Source organism: Pongo pygmaeus, chromosome 1 (assembly GCF_028885625.2).
Source record: "Pongo pygmaeus isolate AG05252 chromosome 1, NHGRI_mPonPyg2-v2.0_pri, whole genome shotgun sequence".
In the NCBI taxonomy this organism is placed as follows: domain Eukaryota; kingdom Metazoa; phylum Chordata; class Mammalia; order Primates; family Hominidae; genus Pongo; species Pongo pygmaeus.
Window position 1 is genome coordinate 188,122,431 of NC_072373.2, and position 18,083 is coordinate 188,140,513.

At 37.9% G+C, this 18,083-nt stretch overlaps 1 protein-coding gene across 5 annotated transcripts in view; it reads right to left on the reverse strand.

The window, feature by feature from the left end:
* The window catches only part of CCDC30 (coiled-coil domain containing 30), a 190,591-nt gene that overhangs the window by 127,393 nt on the left and 45,115 nt on the right, over positions 1-18,083 (reverse strand). For 3 of the 5 annotated variants that reach the window (XM_054492302.2, XM_054492297.2, XM_054492286.2), the window contains exon 6: positions 547-672. The exons of the other annotated variants lie outside the window; for them this stretch is intronic. In XM_054492302.2, coding sequence (XP_054348277.1) covers positions 547-672 — 126 coding nt within the window. The remainder of the gene's footprint in view (positions 1-546; positions 673-18,083) is intronic. 5 annotated transcript variants of the gene reach the window in all.

Below are 18,083 nucleotides of genomic sequence, written 5' to 3' on the forward strand. Positions count from 1 at the left end.
TTGATTAGTGCTAGAACTCAGCTTGGAGAAACAACAGAGCTACCCCATTATTATTATAGAAACACATATTCTATAGTTCTATGGACTGAATTGTGCTCTCCCTCCCTATTCATATTGTTGAAGCCCTAATTCCCAATATGGACTGTATTTGGAGATAGATAGGGTTGATAAGGAGGTGATAAATGTCAAATGAGGATATAAGGGTTGGGCCTTAATCCAATAGGGTTAGTGCCTTTATAGGAAGAGGAAGAGACACCAGAGCTTGCTCACTCTGTCATGTGAGGACACAGCAAGAAGGTGGCCATCTGCAAGTCAGGAAGAGAACCCTCACCAGGAACTGACTTGGCTGGCACCTTGATCTTGGGACTTCCCATTCTCCATAACTGTGAGAAAATAAAATTCTGTTCTTTGAGCCACCTAGTCTGTGGTATTTGGTTATGGCAGCCCAAGCTGAGACATACAGTTATACTTTATTTAAAAATGATAACATGAAATCCCTAAATTAGAACTACAACAAGAAGAAAACAGCTTCCTGAATGGTAATACCTCACTTTCAACTTTCAAGGCCTTCTCTGCAGTGTCAAGACCAGATGCCAACTGCTTCTCTCTCTCTCTCTCTTTTGACCACTCACTTTCAAACATTTCATTTTTTTCTTGGCTCATTTTCAGGATCTGTAAAAAGCATTTTACATAATTAATTTTATATATAATAGCAATGTTTCCTACAAATTCTGATAATAACAACTTTCTAACTCAATAATGAAATCATCCAGGGGATTTATGAACCTAGGAAAACTAGTTTATAGCTCATAAGATACATTTTTCTCTCTAAGCCTTAATTTACACAATGGTAAAATGTAGTAACACTTGTTCTACCTACATTATAGCCATCACAGTAGGAATAAAATGTGATTTTGAAAGTATTTTATAAAATTTAATCACTTATCAAATATAAAGCATTATTGAAATCTTTCCAAATTATTTGACAATAATAAAAATTGGAGTCATAATGATAACAGCTACTTTATATTGAGGACTTACCACATGTAAGAGACTATGGTAAGTATGTTACATGCATTATTTCATTTTGTTTTTCTAGGACCCCTATGAGATTGGAATTATTATTACATTATTTTTACAGAGGAGACATGTGAGGCTCAGATACGTTACATAATTTGTCCAAGTTCACACAGTCAGTACTGGGATTCTAAGTCAAGTCTAACTTAAATCTCTTACTTTTAATATCTACTCTATTCAGCCTTGCCAAAGTGGATTTTCTGTTATGTACAAAAACCTATTAGGAGATAAAATTGAGATCAAAATACAACTTAGGAACACAACAAAAACTGAGCCAATTTCTTTGATGATCACACTATCACCAAGCAGCAGACCCCTCTCCATTGTTTATTTTTTAAATTTTTTAAAAATTATATATATAATATATATTTTTTATATATTTTATATATATATATAGTAGTGATGGGATTTCGCCATGTTGCCTAGCCTGTTCTCAAACTCCTGGGCTCAAGCGATCACTCGCCTCGGCCTCCCAAAGTGCTGGGATTACAGGTGTGAGCCACCGTGCCTGGCCGACCCCTCTCCATTGTAAAAGCCAACCTGTCAAATGAACTAATTGCACATTTGATTTGGCCAGTCAGGAAGCAGCTGAAATTGGCACATCTATATTTTGTAACTTGGGAAATGCAGAGTGGTATGTAGGAACAGCCCTCCCAGTCCTGTTCTACTGGTTTCCAACAATGGCATCCTGAGCTAGTTACCTCACTTTTCTTAGCCTTAGTTCCTCATATTAAAAATACGGATAATGATGCCTGGATATATATGGGCTCCTCACTTATAGAAAATGCTCTGTAAGTGGCAGTTTATATTATTGTTGGATTGTTCCAAATTTTTACATTCATTTGTCAGTAAGGCAATACCTTTAAATCATCCTTTCATAATCCTTTCATAATTTCAACACACCAGTTTATCCTAAATACATTAGTAAATGGGCTCCTTACTGATTGAGTACTCCTGGCAAGGTTTTCTGTAACCACTGGTCACAATCATAGGATGTATATTCCTAGAAGTGTGCTTTCTCCTTTTGCCTATTTTCAGTGATTCTTGAGCATCCTTATGGTGTCTGCCTTACCTGTATTAGAAAACGTAACTGAAAATTATCCCTTTTTTCTTACCTCATTAAAATCTTGTACTTTGTCTCTTGATCTTTTGTACTGGTTTCTCTTCTATCTTCCTATGTTACTGATAATTCAGGCTCTAAAATGGAAGCCTCAATCTAAATAAATCACCAGTTACAAAATGTCATTTTAAAAAATACTGAAAAAAAGCTACATTTCTTAAGCATCTTCTTCTGAGCTAGTAGCCCTGAAATCGCTTCCTAGCAACAAGTTTCACCTCCTATCTGGTCTTGGATCCTTAAGAGATTTGCTTTATTATGGATTTGAGACTTTGCTGTTGTTTGGTAGCTGAGCCAAAGGGAACAAGTATTAGAAAAATACACTACAGAATCCTGATTGTTCTGAATTAATCAAACTACTAATTTACCTTACTCATGTTTAATGTTAATAAAACAGAAATAATAATCCCAAGCTGATGAGTTGGAAAGAATGGGGAATGCTATTAGAGAAATTGATACTAAAATCCTAGCGTAACTTTTATAATTCCTCCTGTCCAGTGGTATGGACAAAAGATGTAGTCAAGAATCATGTCAGCTTAGCAGCACTGCACAAGGAAATGGAGAACAAAAAATGTTTTTTTCCCAGAGTACCTTTTCCCATCAGCCACCATCTGCACTGGTGAATATTTTTTCAAATTCACACATGACATGCTGATGCATTCAACACTCAAGGCAAGAATTCCTTTAGCCCCACCCTTATGCCACCTGAGATGCTTCAGTACAAAGTAGAAGAAACATCTCAACTCTTAAATATGAACCCCCCCTCATTTTCTTTGTCTTTTCCTAGAGTAAGAATGTCATGTATTTCAATGCTATAATTTTTAAAAGATAGCTTTCCCAAAGAATATATATTTAAAATTTACCATAATTTGTGGCACATTGAATATAGTTATGCCTTTAGGCAATTTGTATACTTAATGAGCCCAGTAACCAAAGTTTAAAGCAGAAAAACACAAGAAAGGGGCAGTAAATAATGTGAGAGATGAGCAATAGGATACAGAGATCTCTGAGTAGCTGAGGGAGCCTACCTCACCTGCCAGCCAGCAGTAAGCAAAGAGGACTAATGCCTTAGCATGGGTAGCCACCAACGACTCTGGAGATGGTGTAACGGCTCAGAATTTTCCACTTTCAATGTTCTACTCCCTGAAAGGTGGGGATCACCTAATAATGCTCTGAACTAAACTGTGCCTCCCTACATAGTATGACAAGTTTTATTGTCATCCCACTATGTGCTTGCATTGTGCTGTGCCCTCTCACAGGCACAGTCAAATGAAAAGATGAATGCAGGCACTGTGGAAAATAAAATACTGCCTGGTCATCACCTAGGTGGAGGTGGTTTATGTGCTCAGTGCTGGGCATGCTGTAGCCCCCATGAGTTATAATAAGTCCCCTATATAAATCTCCTCTATAAGTTGCCCCAAGAGTTGTTATGGTGTAGAAAATGAGCCCTGGGGCCAGATAAACCTGGATCAGCTCCTGGCTGCAACTATTACTTTGGTCAAGTTCCCTTAAGTTCTCACAAATATGTAATGGGAATACTACTGCTTACTCTGGGGAGGGCTGTGTAAGATATGACAAGGTTTCTCTTCAAACAACCTGATTAATCCTTTATTCTTTAATTCTCAATACCCCTCCACCTCTCTTTCTTCTTCTTCTTTCTTTCTGCTTTTACTACATGCCCAGGCATGCCACAACACCAGTGACATTATCAACACCAGCTCACATTCCTTTCCTTATTTTTTAAAAAACTGACTCTCTAACTTGCCACAGACAACCCCTTCCCTCTCTCTCCTCTCTCCCTTATGTGTCCACCTTATCTAAAAAAAAGTTTAAATGTTTATCCAATCAAGTCTAGCTTAAATTATACAGTCCAACTCCAGCCAGTGGGGAAAGGGCACAGGGACAAGATTTACATCAAAAATGAAAACTTTCGGCCGGGTGCGGTGGCTCATGCCTGTAATCCCAGCACTTTGGGAGGCTGAGGCAGGTGGATCACCAGGTCAGGAGATCGAGACCACAGTGAAACGCCATCTCTACTAAAAATACGAAAACAAAATTAGCCGGGTGCGGTGTCAGGCGCCTGTAGTCCCAGCTACTTGGGAGGCTGAGGCAGGAGAATGGCGTGAACCCGGGAGGCAGAACTTGCAGTGAGCCAGATGGTGCCACAGCACTCCACCCTGGGCGACAGAGCAAGACTTCGTCTCAAAAAATAAATAAATAAATAAATAAATAAAAACTTTCACCCTCCTTTATTCTATATGCTCTCATAACGACCAGCCATATGGGCGGCACCCCCCTGCACAAAAGTAAATTTGCTTTGCTGAAAAATCATTTATCTAAGTGCTCATTTTCCTTACAACTCCAAGGTCTATTTCTAACAGGGTATTATTGGGATTAAATGAGATTATGTTTGTTAGACGCCTAGAACAGATCACGACACATGATAGATGTTCAATATATTGTGGCTATTATTTTCCTACCAGATACCTAGCATTTCTTCTATTTTAAGCATGTTCTCTGAGAACATGTGTAATAATAGCACTAAGATGATCTATTTAGTGATAAGTCTATCTCCATAGAGAAATGGGTAAGGAACACAGTTACATCTTGAGAAGAGTGCTTGATATGAGGGAATGATTTCCTAAATTATTTTTCCTTTTTAAGTCACAGGACTCCCCTCTCCCTTTTATTTTCAGAATAATTCTTATGGAAAAGCCCTCTACAGAGTTCCCAGAAGTGGAGATTTCTCTGACTGATGTGGAGGTAGAAAACCCACAGCTTTCTATTTATGGAACATCAAAGATCCCTGGAACACAGTTTGGAAACCACGATGGCAAAAACATTAAGTCTTTTTTTGTTTGTTTTTTAAGAGACAGGGTCTCGCCATGTTGCCCAGGTTGATCTTAAACTCCTAGGCTCAAGCAATCCTCCCGCCTTGGCCTCCCGAAGTGCTAGGATTACAGGTATGAGCCACTGCACCCAGCCAAAACATAGGTCTCGTAGTTAGGTTGAGATTTGAAATCTTGACTTTCACATTTTACAAATCTGTGATCTTGGTTTTCTCATCAGTAAATCAGGGTGAACAATACCTACCCTCTCCGAATTTCTGTTAAAATAAGTTATGTCAAACCCCCAGGAGAGTCATTATAACACTGTAGAGACTCATATATTAGTTTCTATCTGTATTTGACAGGGTTCTTTGGAGAAACAGAACCAAAAGAAGATTTTATATATATATAGTATGATCTCACTATCATTCAGGCTGAAGTGCAGTTGTATGATCACAGCTCACTGCAACCTCTGTCTCTCGGCACAAGCAATCTTCCCACCTCAGCCTCCTGAGTAGTTGGAACTACAGGCATGTGCCACCACGCCTGGCTAACTTTTGTATTTTTTTGTGGAGGTGGGGTTTTGCCATGTTGCCCAGGCTGGTCTCAAACTCCTGGACTCAAGTGATCTACCCACCTTGGCCTTCCAAAATGCTAGGATTACAGGTGTGAGTCATTGTGCCCAGCCCAAAAATAATGTTTAATCAGATATCTGGGCATCCCAAACCTCAGTCAAGTTGACATATGAAGTTAACCAGTACACCATCTATGCTAGTTCATTCTTGCATTTATAATAGTATAAAAAACTACCTGAGACTGGGTAATTTATAAAGAAAAGAGGTCTAATTGACTCACAGTTCCTCAGGCTATACAGGAAGCATGGCTGGGGAGGCCTCAGGAAGCTTACAATCATGGCAAAAAAGGGAAGAGGAAGGAGGCATGTGTTACATGGCCAGAGCAGGAGGAAGAGAGAGAGGGTGAGGTGCTACACACTTTTAAACAACCAGATCTCATGAGAACTCATTCACTATTACTAAAACAGCAAGGAGGAAGGTGTGCCCCCATGATCCAATCACCTCCCACCAGGCCACTCCTCCAACATTGGGGTTTTTATTTAATATTACAATTCGACATGAAATTTGGGTGGGAACACAAATCCAAACAATACCACCATCCTTTTACTTCCTTTTTGTAAGAAACAGAAAATAAAGTACAGCAGTCCCCCTAATCTTTGGAAGATATGTTCCAAAACCTCCAGTGGACACCTGAAACTCCCAATGGTACCAAACCCTCTATACAGTCCTCCTTTGATATCTGAGGGAGATTGGTTCCAAGATCACTAAGATACCAAATTCCATGGATGCTCAAGTCCCTCATATAAGAGGTATAGTATTTTACATATAACCCATACACATCCTCTCATATACTTTAAATCATGTCTAGATTACTTACAATGCCTAATATAATGTAAAAGCTATGTAAATAGTTGTTACACTATTTTTAAAATGTTAAATTGAGAGATGAGTCTCATTATATTTCCCAGGCTGGTCTCAAACTCCTGGGCTCAAGCAATCCTCCTACCTCAGCATCCCAAAGTGCTGGGAGTGAGCTACCATGGCCAGCCTGTTCTATATTTTAAATTTTATATTATTTTATTGTTGTATTTTTATTTTTTATTTTAATATTTTCAACTTACAGTTGGTTGAATTGGGAGATGTGGAACCTACAGATATGAAGAGCCAACTGTACTGTTTTTTCCATGTATACATAACTAAGATAAAGTTTAATTTGTAAATTAGGCATAGTAAGAGATTAGCAACAACAATAATAAAAATATACTGTAATAAAAGTTATGTGAATGTGGTCTCTGTCTCTCCAAATATCTTATTGTACTGTACTTATCCTTCTTGAGATGATGTGAGATGGTACAATGCCTAAATAATGAGGTGAAGGTGAATGACTTAGGCATTATGACGTGGCATTAAACTACTACTGACCTTCTGATGATACATGAAAAGTAGTCATCTGCTTTGAGTGATCTTGGATCACTGAGCCATGATGATGTCCATGGTTGCATGTCAGGAGCAGGCTGACTAATGCCCATTACTAATGGGTATACAGTATGTATGCTGTAGGCGCACTGGTCGAAGGGATGATTCCCATCCCAGCAGGACAGTGTAAGATTTCATCATGGTACTCAGAATGGTTCACAACTTAAAACTTATGAGTTGCTTATTTATGGAATTTTGCATTTAATATTTTCAGTCTGCAGTTGACTGCAGGTAGCTGAAACTGTGGAAAGTGAAACTGAGAATAAGGGGGAACTACTGTAGTCAGCAATAAGGAAGGAATGACTGAAGGAAATAACCCATGCCAGGAATAGCATATTACTAGGTCAAGGTCTGGAAACAAGTTAATGGGAATGGGCTGTTACTCCTCACCTGCTGACTACAGCACTCAGTTCACTTAATTCCTATGCTGAAAATGATCCTTCGGTTAATAGTTATTGCTATCACCATCATCTGGCTGCCAAACACCATCAAGAAATCTTGAGGCTTTTCCTTCATGAAAGATTAAGAGAGAACTTGGAAGGCAAAATCTTTCTTTAGGAAATGATTTTAGAAGGTCATTTAACTCTAATTGATTATTACTGAGACCATTTATTTATTTATTTATTTATTTATTTTGAGACGGAGTTTCGCTCTTTTGCCCAGACTGGAGTGCAGTGGCACAATCTCAGCTCACTGCAAACTCTGTCTTCTGGTTTCAAGCTATACTCCTGCCTCAGCCTCCCAAGTAGCTAGGATTACAGGCGGCCGCCACCATGCCCAGCTAATTTTTGTATTTTTTTTTTTTTTTTTTTTTAAATTTATGAAGTATTTATTGATCGTTCTTGGGTGTTTCTCGGAGAGGGGGATATGGGAGGGTCATAGGATAATAGCGGAGAGAAGGTCAGGAGATAAACACATGAACTAATTTTTGTATTTTTAGTATTTTTGTATTTTCACCACGTTGGCCAGGCTGGTCTCGAAATCCTGACCTTATGATCCGCCCACCTTGGCCTCCCAAAGTACTGGGATTACAGGCGTGAGCCACCGTGCCAACTCATTTTCCAGTTTTAAAGATTTCTACTTGCTAACATCTTTAAAAAGAAGAAATATTTACAGTGTTCATTAGTCCAATCCAGCTTGCTTTATGTGGGATGATGTAAGTGAAAGGATCATTAGAGTCAATATAAAGCTTTATTTTCTAATTTTAGAAATCCACACAAACTTCAGTCTCGATGACAAGGAAAAGAAAACTGGTTTACATCACAACTTAGAGGATTGAGATTAGACACACGTACACAATTCTGGTACTTAACGTTAAACATTAGGGAAAACTATGTGATCTTTTCTGAACATCTTTTGAAATAAAACAGATGCTCATTTATCCAGAATGTCACAGATAACATTTGTCAAAGAGGGAGGTAGATTAACCAGGTATTCTCCAGCAATCTTCTCCAAGCACAAGTTCTACGATACAGAGAGCCATGTGGAGGTATACCACTGATACCTCCCTTCAAGAAAGTACTTTCCACTCTTCCCAGATAGCCTCCAGTGAATAACTGAGCATTGTGGGAATATTAAGGCCCACCCAATTCTGCCCAATGTGTAATTCCTCTACAGGTTATCAATGTTCCAAAACCGTCTGTTGGGCTGGCAGAGACTTTCTCAGAGCTACACTACAGTTTGAGGCTCTTCCTACCCAATCAATATTCCTTCTTTCTCCCTCTCGTTTAACAGATGTTAGACCTGCATTGTGATCTGAAGGCTTTTCCTGGCCATGTCTGCTCCTTTCCTTTATTCTTCACAGATGCCCCCCTCAATAACTCTTGAAATTCTATGTTCATCTTGGGGCCTGCTTCCCATATCAAGCCTCCTTCACGTGGATATATGAATGACAGAGCAAGGTGTGGGCCACAATTGTGGTCACCACGAAAGAAAAAAGAAGTCAGAATTTAAGCCGTTCTCACATAGGTAGTCTTTGGAAAAATATTTCTCTTTTGGAAGACAACTTATCAGAGCTAGCACACCTCTTCTATGTTCCAACTGGTTTGTTCTAGACTTCATTGCCACTAGAAAAGGTAGAAGAGGCCGGGTGCAGTGGCTCATGCCTGTAATCCCAGCACTTTTGGAGGCCAAGGCGGGTGGATCACCTGAGGTCAGGAGTTCGAGACCAGCCTGGCCAATGTGGTGAAACCTCATCTCTACCAAAAATACAAAAATTAGCTGGGCGTGGTGGTGGGCACCTGTAATCCCAGCTACTCGGGAGGCTAAGGCAGGAGAATCACTTGAACCCAGGAGGCAGAGGTTGCAGTGAGTCGGTATCACGCCATTGCACTCCAGCCTGGGCGACAAAGAGCAAAACTCAGTCTCAAACAAAAAAGAAAGAAAGAAAAAGAAAAAAGAGAAAGAGTAGAGAAGATGAGGTTAAAAGATTAGAAAACACAACTACCCTCCTTCCCAGACACCACAGGAGGGAGCAATACTCAACGTCATTAATCTTTTTCCTAGAATGTGGGAAGGAAGAATGGGAGGTTAGTGAGATTTGCATAAGAGATTCAGCCTGCTTTTCTTTATGTTTTGTTTGAAAAATTCGACCTTTTAAAAACTGTAGTGTTACATGTGTACAACAGTTTCCTTCAGTAATTCTAAAGAAAATGTTATCTTGTTAAATAAAATCACCTTTCTTCTTATTGATTTGTTTGTATGTTTACTCATTAATTCACTCAACGATTACTGAGTACAAAATATGCCTTCATACTTTGCTGAGTCCTAGGGACATTATTATTCTCATTTCACAGATAAGGAAGTTAAGGACAGAGAGCTAAGTAATTTGTTCAAGGTCACAATGTAATTGATAAGAGCTAGGATGTGAACCTAGGCAGACTGGTTCCAAAGTGTGCTCCCAACATCTAAACTAAACTTGCTTGATCACATCTTTCTGTGTTACAAATATCCCTGTGGTCCTATCCTAGTAGAGTGTCACAGTGGGAAAGCACAGATATGGCAAGCAGATAAGTAACCCTGTAAAGTTATCAGCTCTGTAGTAGTGGTGCACAACAAGTACTGAGGCAGTTGGAAAACATTATGTATTGACCCAAATCCTTATACTTGCAAGAAGTTTTACTAGAAACACATGTATTTATTTTCAGGTTACCTTCCTGGTCAGCTTTACACCCTTCAGAGTAGTTATTTTGAAAAATGATGAACACAAAGTATGCTGGAAATCCATGTTTAAAATCACCTCTGAAATGGTGAATACACGCAAGAAAACAAAAACAAAAACAAACCCAGATGATAAGTAATCATCTTTCTGGGAAAGGTTGATTTTAGGGGGAACAGTTAATATGTTCAGATATTCAGAGACAAATTTGAAAATTTACTTGTGTAACAGTTTGGGAGAAGTTTCATTCTATAAGACAAACTATCTTATGTAACTATGCAGTCAATTTGTAAAGAAAAATTTAAAAATAGTTTTTATCCAATGCATGTGGAAAACATGACTAAAGCACCCCAGGAAAACTGTACTGAAGGATATACAATATTAGGGTAAATAAATTTTGGTGTATTCACTTAAAAAATAAAAAAAAATTGATTTTAAACCACAGAACATTAAGTCTAGAGAGCCATTCCCTCTGATAGAGGACAAAAACCTTGGAGATCAATATTTAAAAGATCAATTCCTTTAGCACCTAGAAAAGAGATCCAAATAAAAACAAGACCTGGGAAAAGGATATGAATTATTCAGGTAGTCAAGCAGAGATAGTTCTGGGATGATATCATTTGTATGATTTGACAAAATGAGCCAGAACTTAGAAATTACTCAGGGAGAAGAAAACGACCTCAAAATCCAACCCTCCAACAAAAAAATAGACATGAAAAACAGGTCATGGAAAAAGAGAAAAAGGGCCATGATGGAATAATGAGGATGAGATTTTCCTCACCCTTACATGTGGAAGAGTGGAAAAAAACTTATAAAACAACTCTTCTCAGACACTTGACAAGAGACATTAGGGGACGTTACTCCACTAGAGATGGATGGAAATTAGGTGACACTACAATTGCCAGGGATTTCTGCCTTGAAATACTTTCTAGAGTGTGGTGATATGAGGGAAATCCTGTATAGAGCATAGCAATCTTGTGGAATTGAGGAGACAGAGAAAGGAGTTCAGAAAGATGAAATGGCAGAAATACGTGGGATAGAGTACCAGAGAAAAGGGAGCCACACAGAGAAAAGAACTGCAGAAATCTGCAGTTTTTCAAGTCTTTCCTGAATACTGAGCCACACGTGAGTAGGGCAAAACTCCACAAAGATAAGCAAAGAACAATGAGAGAGCTGTAAGAACAATTCTCAGAGGTCAGCAGGGTTGGGAGATGTTTGAGTTCTGACCAGCTAGATCAGACAGTCCTTATTGAACACCCAGGATCACACCATGAGAGTAGGACTATTCTAGCCCTAGAATAAAAGCTCCTATAAATCTGCCCTAAGGAAGCTTAAAAACAATCCAGAAAGAATTAAGCTATTCAGCAAGTAACTTAACCTATTGTGAAAACAAAGTTTAATATTATTTCAGCAAGACAATAATATTCGATCCTCAACAATATAAAATTCATAATGTCCAATATCCAGTAAAACATTATTAAACCTTCAAAGAAGCAAGTACAACACAACTAGGAAAAAAATCAGTGAATAGAAACAGACCTAGAAGTGACAATGTATTTTTTAAGAGACCTAATGAATAAAAGATAAAAGATATTCAAAAAAGAACTAATGAAATTTCTAGAGATAAAATTTTCAACACTTTAAATGAGTGATTCATGGGATGGGATTAAAAACACAATAAACACTACAGAAAAAAAATGAGTGAACTTGAAAACAACAATAGAAATTATCAAACTAGAACAAAGAGAGAAAAACTGGGGAAAAAATGAACAGAGCCTTTGTGAAAATACCAAAGGATGTAAAACACATGTAGTTGGAGTCACAGAAGTGGAGCAATACAAAAAATTTTGAAGAAATGAAGAAATAATGGCTAAACTTTTTCCATATTTGAGGAAAACTATAAACTCACAGAATCTAGAAGCTCAAATACTCCCAAGCAAGATAAGTACTACGAAAACCAAGAGAAACTGTAATCAAACTGCTAAAAAACATTTCATAAATGCCAGAGAAAAAAGAAATAGTAAATATAGAAAAACAAAGATAAGAATGACTATGAGCTTGTCAAAAACTATGAAAGCAAGAAGAAGACAAAGGAATGATATCTATAAAGTATTGTTAAAAGTAAGTCAACTTAAAATTCTATATCCAGTGAAAACATTCTTCAAAAATGAAGACCAGGAGAGATGACAGATTGGGAAGCACCAGAAATCTGTCTCTCCACCTAAACAATAATCCTGCTGGTGGCATCTGTCTGATACAAATATTTTCGAACTCTGGAGTCTATTAAAGGCTTGAAACTTCTAGAGAAAGGGTTGGATGGTCAATTGCTGTTAATTTCTATCAGTTTAAGCTCTTAGTCCTGCAGCAGCCATCTCCTCTCCTCCACCCCTGTGGCAGGCAGTGTGCATGAGTTCCTGGAACAGCTTGCATGCAACGTGTGGGAGTCAAAATGGACAAGGATGCTTTCCTTTAAGTATTGGGGATTTGTGTTCTGATGGGTGATTGCTGCTTTCGCTTATGTAGGTACAGACACAGAGTCAGGTGGCCATTGTTTTTGCACCTCCACCCATTGTTGCAAGCCCCTCCCCCTCTGGCAGAGGTGACATTCAGGGGATTCAAAGGGCTAGCATCCTTTTTCTTCTCTCCTTAATTTTTCTCTTTTTCCCTTTTTGGAAGCCAGTCATTAAAGAGCAGAACATTTGAAAGCAATTGCATATAGAGAGGAAACTGGAAAATCCACTGCATATGATAAGGGAAAGGCACACGCTCAGAAAAGACTCTAGAAGACCTTAAGCTTATATATCAGGCTAGTGCCACAACAACAAAAAACAAAACAAAATAAAGCAAAAACAGCAAACCCTGGGAGGGTGGCGAATCTGATTTTGAGAGTTATCACATTAGATTCAAATGTTAAATTTTCAAGAAAAAAAAAAATACAAAGAAACAGGAAGGTGTGGCCCATTTAAAACTTAAAAAAAAAAAAGAAAACAAAACCAACAGAAACTGTCCCTGAAAAAGACCATATGGCAGATCTACTACACAAAGACTTTTAAAAAACTATATTAAGGAAGCTTATGGACACATGGAGAAAGTCAAGAAAATAATGTATGAACAAAAGAGAAATGTCAATAAAGGGATAGAAAACCTAAAAAGAAACAAAAAGAATGTCTAGAACTGAAAAGTACAACAACTGAAATAAAAAATTCACTATAGGGATTCAAAGGCAAATTTGAGCAGGCAGAAGAAATAATCAGTGAACCTGAAGATACGACAATTGAAACTACTGACTTTGAGGAACAATAACAACAAAAAAAAATTGAAGAAAAGTGAACAGAGCCTAAGGCAGCTGTGGGACATCATCAGGTGGGGCAACATACACACTGGGGAGTCCCAGAAGAAAGGGAGGGCACAGAGATTATTTGAAGAAATAATGGCTGAAAACTTCCTAAATTTGATGAAAGGCATGAATACAAACAACCAAGAGGCTCAACCAACTTGAAATAAGATGAGCTCAGAGATGACCACACCAAGACACATTATAATCAAACTGTTGAAAGACAAAACCAAAAGAAAATGTTGAAAGCAGCAAGAGAGAAGCAACTTATCACACACAAGGAATCCTCAATGAGATTAACAACAGAATTCTCCTCAGAAACTTTGGCAACCAGAAGGCAGTGGGCTGAAATATTCAAAATTCTAACAGGAAAAAATTGTCAGTCAAGAATCCTATATCTGGCAAAACTGGTCCTTCAGAAATGAGACAGAATTTAAGACATTCCTAGGTATGTCTGGGGGAAAAAAGCTGTAAAGTTGTTTACATCATACCTGCTATTCAAGAAATGCTAAAAGGAGTCCTACAGGTTGAAATGAAAGGACAGTAGACAATAACTCAAAGCTATATGAAATTAATAAAGATCTCAGTAAAAGTAAATACACTGGCTATTATAAAAACCTGTACTGGCTGGGTGCAGTGGGTCACACCTGTAATCCCAGCACTTTGGGAGGCTGAGGTGGGCGGATTACCTGAGGTCAGGGGTTTGTGACCAGCCTAGCCAACATGGTGAAAACCTGTCTCTACTAAAAATACACAAATTAGCCAGGTATACTGGTGTGCACCTGTAATCCCAGCTACTCGGGAGGCCGAGGTTGGAAAATCACATACTCCAGCCTGGTCAACAGAGTGAGACTCCATCTCAAAAAAAAAGAAAAAAAGTAATATTGTAACAATAGTTTGTAACTCTACTTTTTGTTGTCTACATGATTTAAGAAAGTATATTTTAAGAAAATTATTGGTCTAAAAGCTAGTATTATTGTAACTTTGGTTTATAACTCCACATTTTGGCTTCCACATAATTGAAAAGATTCATTTATTTTTTAGTTGTTAGTTTATGTTTTTGGAAACACATTTGTACAAAGATGTAATTTTGGGACATCAAAACTGAAAGGGATAGTGATGGCTGTAAATGAGCAGAGTTTTTGTATGATACTGAAGTTAACCTAAAAAAATTCAAATTAGAGTATCATAACTTTAAGATGTTAAATGTAACTTTCACATTAACCTTAAGTAAAATACTTACAGAATATACACAAACGGAAATGAGAAGAAAAGTAAAGTGTTTTACTATCCAAAATCAACTAAACATAAAAGGGTAATGCAGGAAATATGTGGGGGAAGCTAACAAAGCATATAGAAGACAAATAGCAAAATGACAGAAGTAAGACCCCCCTTTTCTGTAATTATTTTAAATGTAAATGGATTAAACTCTACAATAAAAAGACAGAGATTGGCAAATTGGATAAAAAAAGTCCAACTACAGTTGGCTCTCTGCTTCTGTGGGTTCCATATCTGCCATTTCAACCAACCCTGGATTGAAAATATTTTTAAAAAATAAAAATAACAATATGACAATAAAATGCAAATAAAAATGATACATCATAACAACTATTTATACAACACTTACACTGTATTATTACAAGTAATCTACAGATAATTTAAAACATATGGGAAAATGTGCATAAGTTCTATGCAAATACCTACACCATTTTATATAAGGGACTTGAAAATTTTGTATCTGTGAGGGGTCCTGGAATAAATCCCCTTATGATACTGCAGGATGACTGTATATATGGTCTAAAAGAGACAAAAGTAGATTGAATGTGAAAGAATAAAAAAAGACATTTCAGGCAAACAGTAACCAAATTAGAACAGGGAAATTACTATACTATACTAATATCAGACAAAATAAACATTCAATTTCAAAAAGCTTACAAAATATTGTAAAATATATTATATATTAATAAAAGCTTCAATATAGTAAAAATATATCATAATTATAAATATTTTGGCAAATAATAACAGACCATCAAAAAACATAAAGAAAAAATTTACAGAAGTGAAGGGAGAAACAGACTGTTCAAGAATAAATGGAGTCAATACCCTACTCTCAATGATATACTAAATAACCAGACCAAAAGTAGGTAAGGAAATAGAGGACTTGAAAAACACAATAAGCCAACTAGAGCTAACAGACATATACAAGATGCTCTATCCAATAGCAATAGCTTACACATTCTTCTCAACTGCACACAGGACAATCTACAAGATAGATCATATGTTAAACCACAAATTAAGTCTCAATAGATTTTAAAAAATAGATATCATACAAGGTATCTTCTCCAACTGAAAAAGGATAAAGTTAGAAATTAACAGGAGGAAAACAGAAAACTTCACAATTTGTAGAAACTAAAGAACACACTTTTAAACAACCAATGGATCAAAAAATAAGTCACAAAGAAATTAGAAAATACTTGGCCAGGTGTGGTGGCTCATGTCTGTAATCCCAGCACTTTGGGAGGCCGAGGCGGGTGGATCATGAGGTCAGGAGATTGAGACCATCCTGGCTAACATGGTGAAACCCCATCTCTACTAAAAATACAAAAAAAAAAAGTTAGCCAGGTGTGGTAGCAGGCGCCTGTAGTCCCAGCTACTCGGGAGGCTGAGGCAGGAGAATGGCGTGAACCCGGGGGGGCGGAGCTTGCAGTGAGCCAAGATTGCGCCACTGCACTCCAGCCTGGGCAAAAGAGCAAGACACTGTCTCAAAACAAAAGTAAAAAGAAAATACTTAAAGATGAGGCCGGGGGCTGGGTGCGGTGGCTCACGCCTGTAATCCCAACACTTTGGGAGGCTGAGGCAGGTGGATCACAAGGTCAGGAGATCAAGACCATCCTGGCTAACACAGTGAAACCCCGTCTCTACTAAAAATACAAAGAAAAAAATTAGCTGGGCGTGGTGGCAGGTGCCTGTAGTCCCAGCTACTCAGGAGGCTGAGGCAGGAGAACGGCATGAACCCAGGAGGCAGAGCCTGCAGTAAGCTGAGATCGCACCACTGCACTCCAGCCTGGGCGACAGAGTGAGACTCTGTCTCAAAAAAAAAAAAAAAAAAAAAGATGAGGCCAGGCATGGTGGCTCATGCCTGTAATCTTAGCACTTTGAGAGGCTGAGATAGGCAGATCATGAGGTCAGGAGTTTGAGACCAGCCTGACCAACATGGTGAAACCCTGTCTCTACTAAAAATACAAAAATGAGCTGGGCGTGGTGGTGCATGCCTGTAATCCCAGCTACTCAGGAGGCTGAGGCAGCAGAATTGCTTGAATCTGGGAGGCGGAGGTTGCAGTGAGCCAAGATCATGCCACTGCACTCCAACCTGGGTGACAGAGTGAGACTCTATATCAAAAAAAAAAAAAAAAAAAAAAGAAAAGAAAGAAAATACTTAAAGATCAATGAAAATGAAACCATAACACACCAAAACTTATAGATACAGAAAAAGCAAAGTGAAGGGGGGAAATTTGTAACTGCTTACATTAAAAAATAAGAAAGATCTCAAATCAACAAGCTAACTTCACAACTTAAAGAACTAGAAAAGGAAAAACAAAACAAACCTGAAGCTAGCAAAAGGAAGGAAATAATAAAGATTAGAAAAGAGATAAATGAAAGACAGAAATGAAAAACAATCGAGAAAATATACAAAACGCTTTGTTCTTTGAAAAGATCAACAAAATTGAAAATCTTTAATTATATTTACTAAGAAAAAAGAGAGAAGACTCAAATTATTAAATTAGGAAGTGAGGGCATTACAACAGATACTAGAGAAATAAAAGTGATTATAAGAGTGTACTATGAATAATTGTATGCCTAGAAACTGGATGACCTAAATGAAATGCAGAAATTTCTAAAAACTTGGCCAGGCATGGTGGCTCACACCTGTAATCACAGCACTTTGGGAGGCTGAGGTGGGCGAATCACAAGGTCAGGAGTTTGAGACCAGCCTGGCCAACATGGTGAAACCCTGTCTCTACTAAAACTACAAAAAAAATTAGCCAGGCATGGTGGCAGGTGCCTGTAATTCCAGCTACTTGGGAGGCTGAGGCAGGAGAATCGCTGGAACCCAGGAGGTGGAGGATGCAGTGAGTTGAGATGGCATCATTGCACTCCAGCCTGGGCAACAAGACAGAAACTCCATCTCAATAAAACAAAACAAACAAACAAACAAACAACAAAAAAGAAATTCTAAAAACACAAAGCCTACCAAGACTAAATCACAAAGAAATAGAAAATCTGAACAGACTAACTAGTAAGAAGAATGAATCAGTAAGTAAAATCTCCCAACAAAGAAAAGCCCTAGACCTGAAGGCTTCATTAGTGAATTCTATCAAACATTTAAAAAAGAACTAATATCCTTTTTCCCAATGTTCCTTTAAGAAAATGAAGTGGAAGAAATACTTCTTAACACATTTGAAGGGGACATAATTACTCTAACAGCAAAGCCAGATAAAGATACCACATGAAAAGTAAA